Genomic DNA, 11,258 nt, shown 5'->3' with positions numbered 1-11,258 from the left:
CATACATATGTTGTACCTCGTTCCTTTCCTTCAGGGAACAGTAGTTATATGCATAACATTACGTTTTTATAAGCAGCCCTCGAAAGGCCAGTACTCTATGGGAAACACTGGAAAGGTCTAAAAAAGGTTTTTGAAGATGTTTTTTGATAAAACAATCGACTGACTGTGAGTGACTCAGTCTGCAGTGTTTGCATCTGCTAAATCAGATGTCATATACAGTATTATATACCTTTGTATAACCATGTTAATAGTTTTGTAAAACAAATACAGTACACGTTTTTCTTATATTTTATCAAATTTTGAACATTTTTATTTTGGGCAGGTAACTTTTCATGTCAAACAGGTGACATTTTTCGTCAACTGCCCGACAGGGCAGGTAAAGAAACAAATCTTGTCGAACCCTGGCTGTACTTATGTATATACCATGTGTCTTATGTGTATGTTCACTACTCTCAGTCACACCTTATACTAGCAAATTGAGCTTTTGAGAATCCAAGAAGATATTCTAGATTAGCAGCTGCCAAAAGGCATGGATGAGGCAGCTAAACAAAGTTGGACATGTTTCTGTTGGTGCATATCTGGTCTTTTTGAGCTGTTGTATTTGTTTATTTATTTTTCAGTGTGGGAGAGAAGCCAAAGAACCCCATGGTGGAGCTTTTCTACGGGCGCTTTCTTGCTGTGGGTGTATTAGAAGGTGAGATGATATTTTCAATTTAAAGCATTAAAAGAGAGACTGGGGTAGCTGGAGAACCACAGAAATAAAAGCTTTGGCATGGTTTCATGATAGCATTCACAAAGCAAGAGAGTCTTTGCTCCAAGTAATGAAAGGTGACTTTGTCTTGATGAGATGTCATCCATGCAGAACACCAGTGCAGCTGCACTGATTGTCAAAGACCTTGGCATTGATTGACGTTGTGTTGCATGAATAAGTAGGTCCTCTGGATGGGTTCTTCTTTAGTGAAAAGTTTCATCTCTCCTCCAAGAAACTTCTTCAGTCTGATGAGTTTCAGGTGAGCTCAGTCTTATAAGCACTGCCTCCACCTGGTGGACAAACAGGTTGATCACATGCAAAAGAGGACCATCAGCCAAACAATAGGTCGTTAATTCCTTGATTGGCTCTGTTGTTCATAGAGGATCATGTGCCCCATCACCTGACTATCGTTGGGGCCCTGATTCACACCTTTAGCTTCTTGGAAGAGACTGAAGAAGTCTCTTGGAGAGACGAAATGTTTCATTAAAGAAGAACCCGTCCAGCGGACATAGTTATGGTGCGTTCCAGTAGTCCTGGGAAGTGGTAATTTCCCTGTTCCCATTGGTAGATTTAAACTGGAATCCAGTGGTAATATTCCACTCGTATAGTGGAAGAAATGCAACTGATTCCAGTTTCGATTTCAAGATGGCGGCTACTCGCAGCTTTAGAAAGTTAATGCCGTAACTTTTACTGTTAAATCTTTTTTTTTGTGCATGTTTAATCACTCACACAAGTAGTGTGTTTTCTGTGAAATACTGTACATATTAAAACCAATGTTTATTTGTGTGACGTACGTAGTAGAGCTCTCTTTTTGTCATTGTTTTTATTGTAGCAGTGTTGTAGCTAGGTTAGCGGCAGCAATACAATCGCCTGTCGGCTAACTGGAATGTTTCATATGGTTTGTTGGGAAATGTCATCATTACCATTTACCAGTTCCGGGAATACAATGTAAATGGAACGCACCATCATTATTATTATTATTATTATTATTATTATTATTGTTATTGTTATTGTTATTGTTATTATTATGATTTTTCTACCTGGATTACTGAGATGCATCAGGACGTTTTGAACCACTTTGGCCAGGATTGCCTGAAACTTTGAGAGTTTGAGCAAACCGCAAGAAAGAAGGCGGACTACAGAAACCATCTGAGATTTAATCTCTGTTGCAGACAGAGTGGCATCTTTCCTAAGAGCCTTTAACTTAAACCGTCTGTTGGTGGACAACGGGCAAGTAAGATCCTAGAGAGGGCACAGACCCAGCTTTTGAACGAATGAGTAAGACAGACCAACTTCACTATTGAAGCTGTAGAAGCCAAAGAACATGTCCGACAAGAATTAACAAAACATCTAGATCAGACCACATCCCAACAGGTTATGGATTTTACAGAAAAGGCAGGTTTAGCTCAGCATATCAAGTCCAAGACCGACAACAAAAGAAGTTCACTTTACTGGTAACTCGACAGTCCCTTCGTAATTCCAACAACTCACAGAAGGTSGAACAACACACGGGAGCACAAGCAAATGCCAGGAAGACAGAGAAGTGGGTGAAGAATTTATCTGACAGGCAGTTCATCCAGCCAGAAACTGAAACCCTATCCAGAGCAATGCTGGCTTTTAATTTACTGTGAAAAACCTGTTTTCTGTGAGAATCTGTTTATATATTCCCCAATAAAGGACCATCATAAGTTTGTCCTATACAGTTTCATCCCTAATTATAGTAGAGTGTTACCTTTTTTTGACGTTTCATTTATTTATGCCTTTGTACTTGTATAATTTTACAGGTAAACAATTTGAGAACACTGAGATGTTTGGACAGTATCCTCTGCAAGTGAATGGCTTCAAAGACCTCCATGAATGTCTTGAGGCTGCAATGATCGAAGGAGAGATTGAGTCTCTGCATTCAGCTGAGAATCCTTCCAGATCTGGTCAAGAGGTCAGTGCAGAAAGATGGAAATTGTCTTTCTAAAACAGTGTTTTGTCATCAGTTAATATCTTTTTAATCCTCTATTATCAATTACAAATTTACTATGCAATTAAAATTATGTTTTTAAATTCATGTTTAAGTAGTTTAACCAGTTACAGTCAATACTCTTGCATTGCTGTTGTTCAGTCCACTGTTTTGAACAGAAGTCAAACCTCACAGATGAAGAGTGGAAGGAATTAAAAGAAACTAGACATGGGTTTTTACGATGTAAAAACAAGTGTGCATTGCCATGTAGCACGTCATTGCAGTATGGCTTTGCCTGCAGCATTGGACTGGCAGAAGGAACTTTAACCAAGTTCAAATGTGTTTTCTATACCAGCTTGTGCCTGTCACGTCAGTAGATGTTTGTAATTAAGGTAATGGTGTGACAATATGAAGTTGGAGGAGATTTGTTAAAGTTGCATTAGTTGGGTTTTGAACCCTGATCACCCACATGAAAGTCCATGACATAGACCATTAGACCAATGGAGCTGTGGCAGAAGATGGTGGCAGGGGTTGGTTTGTATGTGTGCAGAAAGAGGCCACATTGCCAATACAATTATTGACACACAAATGCATAATATTACAACAGTAGAGCAGTATTAAGACAATATTATAGTAAAACATCAAAATACAATCATATTAGTGCTGTAAACACTGAACTACTGAGTTGAAATATTAAACTATGGTGCAGTACCAAGTTGAGTATTGGACCAATACAAGGCTCCATTGACTGCCATTATAATTCATTAAACATTAATATTTCATAAACTATACGTTTTACAGGCACCAAAAGGCATAGCCATCATTTGGCACAGGAGCTTTACAGATATAAATTACAATTGTAGCTCTAGGACAAAGTTTGCAGGAGGAGAAGCATGGCAAAGTTGAGATGACTTGGATGGGAAACGAATCACAATAGTATAACAATATGTGCCTCATGTTTTCATCTACAGCCTATCAACAGGGACATTGCACATAATATTTATTGCATAAACCAGAAATAGCTATGAGCTAATTTTCATCTGTTGTCCCTGAACAGAGGCAGAGTGACAGCAGGTTTAAAAGAAGTAAAATAATAATGAAAAAATCACTAGTAAGCCCCACACTATCTTTAAAATACAATAAAAACCTTAAAAATGCCCAACAGTAACTGTGAACCTGACGTAAATCTAAAATACGATTCAATAAAAACAATAAAAGCACGTAACAGTAACAGTGAACCAGTCGAGACATTAGATCAACAAACATTTCAGATTACATTATAAAAACCACATATTTGATGATCCTTTAACCATTTCTTTTCATTAAATTTAAAATGTTGTCTCAAGCATTAACAGGTAAAGAGTTCCACATCCGTGCTGCTTCTAAGCAGCTTCAGGCAAAAACATCATCACATTAGTCTACTTTTGAATAGGAAATATATCTGAACAGCTAGTATTTCTTTTTGTTTGCATTTCAATGTTGCCGATATTGGCTAAGAGCTTCAGCGCTCTTTCATTACTGTCCAGTTTTATATTGTGTTGTTTACAGTACCGTATTTTTCGGACTATAAGCCGCACCGGACTATAAGCCGCACCCCCAACATAAAAAAAACAGTACACCCAAATTTGCCGTCAAAAAAGTGAATTCAGCATCAAAACATAAAAAGCAAACCTTTAGGAATTAAAGTTCGGAGGAATATGGTTCATTTAACTGACCTTATTTTGGTAGTTTTCTTTAACAGTTTCTGGTCCAACAAAACATCTCATTCATCATCCTCCGGCGCACTGAAAACATCGAAATCCTCCTCTTCAGTGTCGGAGTTAAACAAGCTGAGAAAAGCTGCGTCACACAGCGGTATCTGTTCAGTGTTGCTTTCTGTGTGGCTGTCCTCCCGGGGTAATGCTGGCTCTGAAGCTGTGCTGGGAAACCCCTCCTGCTCCAGCATACGTCACTGCATGGGATTCCTTCCCCGGGGAGTGCAATGAGGGAAAAAAAAGTCCGCGGCTCTTCACTCGACGTTTATCAACAAACTKGTCCTGGATTAAGCTCCAAAGTTTTTATCAGTCAGATTCCACCGTGAAAAATGTCTGTTTTATCCCCTTTTATGAGTTTTTGGCCATTGACTATCTTTAAATTGCTGCTTCCTGGTACAACAGTCGGCTCTGGAAGGATCGCTTTTTTCTTTCCTTTTTTTTTTGAAGCGAGTCGTTGATGCAAATGGAGCATAAAAGCCCCATGGTGGCTGAAGAAAAAAATCCATGTATAAGCCGCACCAGACTAAAAGCCGCATGGTTCAAAGTTCAGGAAAAAAGTCGCGGCTTATAGTCCGAAAAATACGGTAATTGTATCAGGGGGTGTAGATTTATGATGGTGATATTTGAGCTTAGTATGTAGAGCAGAATGCAGGTACCGCTCAGAAAATTAGAATATCTTATAATATGTTTTGTTAATCATTTCAGAAAGTGAAAAATATATAGATTAATTACACTTGAGTGAAACATTTCAAGCCTTTATTTTTTTGCATTTTGATGATTATGGATTACAAATCACCAAAGAAATTGGTGTCTCAGAAAACTAGAATATTGTGAAAAAGTTCAGTATTGGAAACTCATGCACCATAAAAAGTATTTGCTGACTCAGCTTGTCTCAGTCTAGTTTACATGTTGGTTAGATAGGACGTTCGTGAACCATCCAAATCTTGTGAAAGACACAATGAACAATAGGAACTGAGTCACAGACAGTAAAGGTCCATTTGTAGTTTTATTTTATTACTCCTTGCAATTTTGTAAATTTTCCTTCTTAACCACATAGACAATTGCTCCTTTTTCACAGAAAACAGGTAGAGCGATGAGTACAGCGGAAAGAGGGTTTCACTTGACAAACACATGGTTCTGCCCACATGATGTAACGACGTTGTCATGTACGGCATACGTGATGACATCAACTATAACTGTCAAGTTCAAAACACATAATCAAAGCAGTCTATACAACTTTAAGTAAGTTGACCTAACTTTCTTTAGGATTAATATTAAACTAGGAATGATCAGTTAAGAGCAGTGCTGGGCACAGCTAACCAAGATCTATACTAACATCTAAACTGCTTCACAAGTTTCTTAGTTCCACTGATTTTAAAAAGCTAAATTAATAAAAAAAAAATATGGTGGAAGCTAAAGCTAAACTGCTAGTATTTAACATATTAATGTCTAGTCCACCATGTGGAAACAAGAATAATTTTCTACTGCACTTGTCCACTTAGCCATCACTTTTGTAGCGAGTTGTAGGACAGAAACAGAAAGGGCGATAAACTGTTTCTGTCCTGCACTACACTTTTGACAAGTTGGGAAACACCAATCAGATTTAAGTGATATTTATTTATTCACCCATTTTAATCATATTTACTGAAGTGTGAGATCATATGATATGCAGGGAATTCTTACCTCTGGCCAAAAATACTCAAAGATGAGGAACCAGCTTTGTCTTTTATGGTAATTTATTACAAAGCACAAAGGTTTGTAAACAGTTAATAAAGGTGAAAAGGATTGTAGACTTGATGTTATACGTCTAGTTAAGATAAGGTCTGGATGTTTAAACCTTTATAGAATGACAATATATTTTCCCAAAGGAAATACTTTTCTTCTATTAATTGGTTGACAAGAGACCCAGGTTAAAACCTGTACGTTTTTGTCAATTTAGAAAGTTGTTAATATCTTGGTCAGATTGTTTATTAGTAAACTTGAATCTTACTGGAGAAGGAAGAATTATCAAGTTTGCCTATTCAACTTCATAGATTATTATAATAATTTTGAAAGTGAATCTATACAAAATGACTCTGCCTTTTTGTATTGTAATGACTCATTGAGTAAGGTGGTTGAAGGTCATTGACTGAAAACTGGATCAGCACCCAACTTATTTCAATACTATCTAAATATCTTCCAGCACTGGTTCACAGAACTCCCTCCTATGTTGACCTTCGAGTTGTCAAGGTTTGAGTTTAATCAAGCACTTGGTCGACCTGAGAAGATCCACAACAAGCTTGAGTTTCCCTCTATGCTCTACATGGACAGGTGATGAAAGTTAAGCACTGCTTGTCATTAAAACATTTGTTCTGGCTCTGTTTAAATAAAATGTGGTGTTAGACTGAAATTTCTAATGTTTCTGCCTTGCAGGTATGTGGACAGAAACAAGGAAATAACCAGAATCAAGAGGGAGGAAATAAGGAGGCTGAAAGAGCATCTGACACTGCTCCAGCAGCGACTGGAGAGGTAGACTTTGTCCACATACTGTATACTAAGTAACCCAAGTCAAAGTCCTGAGATCTCTGAAAAGATCTATGGGGATAGCTTTTCTCAGTCCATTTCCCTTCTTATTTGTGATGCCAAACTGAGTTATAGTTAGATTTTTCACTCTAACTGCACCTTTTCTCAGTCAAATATTTTGCCATTTCCACTTATTAGGGGTCCAAACCCGTTGAGCAGGGGGAATGCAACTGCAAAGCAGCAGTGTTTCCATGCATCCAGCAGAGCATGGAAACCTATTGAATCTGTTCTGCTTTTTATTATTATTATTATAATTAGAGATCCAAGCCCGCAGAGCAAGGGGAACGCAGCTGCAATGTGTTATTATTGTTATTATTATTTATTGTTATTTTTATGTTTTATTTTGTTGTTGTTATTTTCTTCTGTCGGGAAAACTCATACTGCAACCCAAACCGCAGGGACTACAGAAACGATTTTAACATGGTAGTAAAAAAAAAACTTATGAGTATGGAGGAGAAAAATATTCCAACATGTCAACCTATAGGGGGCCCTATAATCAGTGTATTTGTGTTTGGTTCTCTGGCTTCTAAACCATAAATCACAAAACTATTTAGCTTATAGCAATATAATCCCTGGACACCACTGAGTTCCTTGCTATAGGCCACGCCCATTTCTGCCTAATTTTTTTCTACAGTTGCAAATTTTACAAAAGCTACTTTTAACCTTCATTCAAACGTTTAAAATTCAATCTACATGCAACTTACCATTTTATATCTAGTTAGTATCCTGATTCTAAGTTTTGAAAGACATGTATAAAAATGTTAAAATATGTGAGTTACGCCTTCACTTACGCAAGCTAGCTAAACAGAAATTCTGCCATATCTTCCAAACTGTAGTACATAATCAGATGAAAATCATACACATAGTACATGACTCAGTCCTAAGTTGGTGGACCAAATTTGAAAATCATTGAGGTATATGGGGTACTATCAACCAAAACAAATTTTTTCTCAGAAACTTTGTCTCTTCTTGTATTCACCTCAAATAAAGTGGGCGTGGCCTAGACGGTCTTAATTGAAAAAAACATCTGTCATGGAGTCAATATCAGTTATTAAAAAGTTTTTCATAAAAATAGTGTACACTAACTGGTATATAATACAAAAAACTACATCAGTCCACCAATTGCTGGGTTGAAGTCACGTGACCCAGATGACGTGCAAAATTTAGATGGGGGCAAGACGTGATTTTCTCTGGTTCAAAATAGTGAAATGGATCAAAACAAGTAAGCCAATGCCGTTAATGGGCTGGTGCAGACGAGATATCGCAAAAAAAAATTGTGTACATTTAGGATCTGATCCATATTGTCTTAATAACAAAGACATATAATCTGGAGGATTTACCCGACATCGAGGCAATTGACATAACAAACTGTCTGGTGCTGCAGAGCTCGTATTATACAACAAGCCAGATAAAAGCTCCCAAAAGCCTCGAAGCTACAAATATTTAGTTTCAGGTTGGGTCAAACATTTAGGATCCAAAGAAGCTTTAAATATTTGTCATCTTGTTTCTGTCTGGGTGAGTAGTGAGTTGTGTTATAAGTAATTAGACAATGCTATCGCTAATGCTAACAACAAGTTAACCCAATACTTTTGTGTGCTTGGATCTACTTGTTAATCATTTATTTTACTTCTGTAAACCCAAATTCGAGTAACTGTCCAATAAACTATCTGAAAATATAATTTAAATTATACAAGCCTTACCTGTTAAGAAGTGGTCACTGCAAACTCTTGCATTGTCCATTTCCGCACCTTCTTTTTTTAGCCATAGATTGTTGATCCTATTTTGTCTTTTTTTTATTGTAAGTTTTTCAAAATTAACTCCCATGTGACACACTACTTTCGAAACAAAAAAAATATAAACTTTTGTCTTTCTCCAGATTAGGGCGGTCGGAACACGGCACAGAATTTAGGCATTTTGATGCTGAATCAACATAAGGAAATGGGGCTGCATTTACTTCCTGTGCCCCATCTGCATTTTGTGACATCAATACCACGTCATCAGCAACCCAACAATAGGTAGCACTAGTGTAAAGGAATAAGACATTTTGATCTGTAACTCCTGTATACTTAGCCCATTCAACAAAAACGATATTGCCTCTTAATTGTTCTGTATTTTTGATTAAGTTTAATAAGTTTCTTTAAACATTTATTGTTGTTTATGCAAAATGGCAAATGATTAAACCTCTCCTCCAAAGGTGCAACTACATTAAGCAGAAAACTTCTCATGTAGCACCTAGAGTAGTGGCTCTATAAAAGATGTGAAGGAAAATTTGTTTGGTTTTTCTATGACAGAGTTATGTTTACGCATATAAAAAGCTAGCTTGTAAGCATTAACAAAAATGACAGTCTTTTATGTGTTTTAAAACATATTCACATCCAACTCATAACATGCATCCAATAGATTGTCCTAGAGCAGTGTTAAAAAWTTCATATTCACCAAACTCTAAGGGGTGTAAAACATGCATCATGTATGTTTCTCAAAAATGCTAAAGCTAATTGTTAACAAATCTACTGCATTTGCCTAAGACCACAAACTGAGTTAGCAATAAGCAGTATGGTAAATGGAAAAAGTGGGAGTGGCTTGTGAATAACGCCACACAAAAATTGATTAAAAATCACACATTTGACCTACAGAGCTACAGGAGTGAGATCACGAAAGGTACAGCACAGATGAATAACTGGGGGTAATATTAAAAAGTCCAGATTGAAATGGTTTGAACAGGTCCAGAAGACAAACAGTTGGCATGTTGGTATAAGGATGTTATCATTGCAGCTGTCAGTAAAAAGACAAAAAAGGCCAAAGAGGACATATAGATGCAGTTTAAGAGACTTATTTCAAAAGACGTAGATCTGTTTATTTTTAGTTTTAAACTTTAAGGCCTCAAATGGACCTTATAAATAATTTTCATCATGCTACGACTGCGGTGCATAAGTCCACTGGGTGCTGGGGACGACGAGCCAAGGTCATCATGCATATGCAGGCTTGGACCCCTGTCACAACTGTATTACAATTCTAGTTTTCCTATTGTTTCTGTCTGTCTTGGTGATACATTCTCCTTTTTTGTTTCCCTCCAGGTACCTGAGTTATGGCTCAGGCCCCAAGAGGTTTCCTCTGGCAGATGTCCTCCAGTATGCCATGGAATTTGCTTCCAGTAAACCTGTGTGTACTTCACCAGTGGAAGATATTGACACATCAGCACCACCTGCTGGTACAATAGGACAGCAGTTACCACTACCAAGGCAGGTTAAACTCTGGACTTCTGAAGCCTCATGTATGAAAGAGTGGGCAGCTTTCATAACAAACTAATTAAAAATACTTAGATTTATCAAAYCATTCACATGCATGTTTCTGTATACTTTTCCTTTATATATTTGAAGTTATGTGGGACTAAGTTTACAAAAGACACGCCTTTATTTCAGCATGCAAATAGATGTAAATATTCATGTGATCTTTCTCGCTGCACAATCAAAATTTATGTCTAGATGCAACAAAATTCCTTTGCCATTTCAAATGAAAAAGAGAGTAAAGGAAGGCATTGCAAAGCAACACGTTCAGTTCAGTTCAATTCATTTATATRGCACTAAGTCACGACAAATGTCATCTCAGGTAGAGCTTGCATGTGTTGTGTTTATTATCATGAGAGACCAGACAAACACTTCAGAAAAGTTAATAAATTTATTACAGAGAAGTTGAACAAAGTAAAACTTTATTTATATAGCACCTTTCAAGACAGAAATCACAAAGTGCTTCAACAAACACAAATAAAAAATACACAAGGCAGATTAAACAAAAACAGATTAAAAAAGATGAGTTTTTAGCTGACCTTTACCAGAGTCCACAGAGTCTGCTGATCTTAAATTCAGAGGAAGACATTCCAAAGCCTTGGAGCCACAGAAAAAAGCTCTGTCTCATCTGATCATTAGTCTTGTCTGAGGAACAATCAGCATGTCTTTATCACAAGACCTCAGAGCCCTGACAGGAGTGTAGAAATGTAAAAGTTCAGACGTGTAGTGTGGTGTCTGACCGTGCACAGCCCGCCCGAGAACCTCCATCTTCATTTGAGAACATTGGTTTTAGACTAGTTGTCTTTATTCAGAGGAGCTACATTTTTTAAWCAAATACAAAATAATGTTTTTTACTCCTAGTTATTGAAAAACAAGGCTTGTTTTTATATTTACGGGGTTCTATTATAGCTAAATAGCTAGTGGTATTGAAAAAGGAAAAACCAAGAGGATAAAAC

The 11,258-nt window shown here is 37.1% G+C and overlaps 1 protein-coding gene across 1 annotated transcript in view; it reads left to right on the top strand.

Moving 5' to 3' along the window:
- usp25 (ubiquitin specific peptidase 25) overlaps positions 1 to 11,258 on the top strand; it is a gene marked incomplete in the record, with an annotated part of 93,279 nt that overhangs the window by 35,613 nt on the left and 46,408 nt on the right. Inside the window, 5 exon segments of the mRNA XM_014030869.1 lie at positions 621 to 694; positions 2,536 to 2,687; positions 6,639 to 6,766; positions 6,869 to 6,964; positions 10,093 to 10,257. Of these exon segments, the coding sequence (XP_013886323.1) occupies positions 621 to 694; positions 2,536 to 2,687; positions 6,639 to 6,766; positions 6,869 to 6,964; positions 10,093 to 10,257 (615 nt within the window).

Source organism: Austrofundulus limnaeus, unplaced genomic scaffold, assembly GCF_001266775.1.
Source record: "Austrofundulus limnaeus strain Quisiro unplaced genomic scaffold, Austrofundulus_limnaeus-1.0 Scaffold1132, whole genome shotgun sequence".
Taxonomy (NCBI): Eukaryota; Metazoa; Chordata; class Actinopteri; order Cyprinodontiformes; family Rivulidae; genus Austrofundulus; species Austrofundulus limnaeus.
Note: the sequence above shows the minus strand (reverse complement) of the source record. Positions and strands in the feature narration are given on the sequence as shown.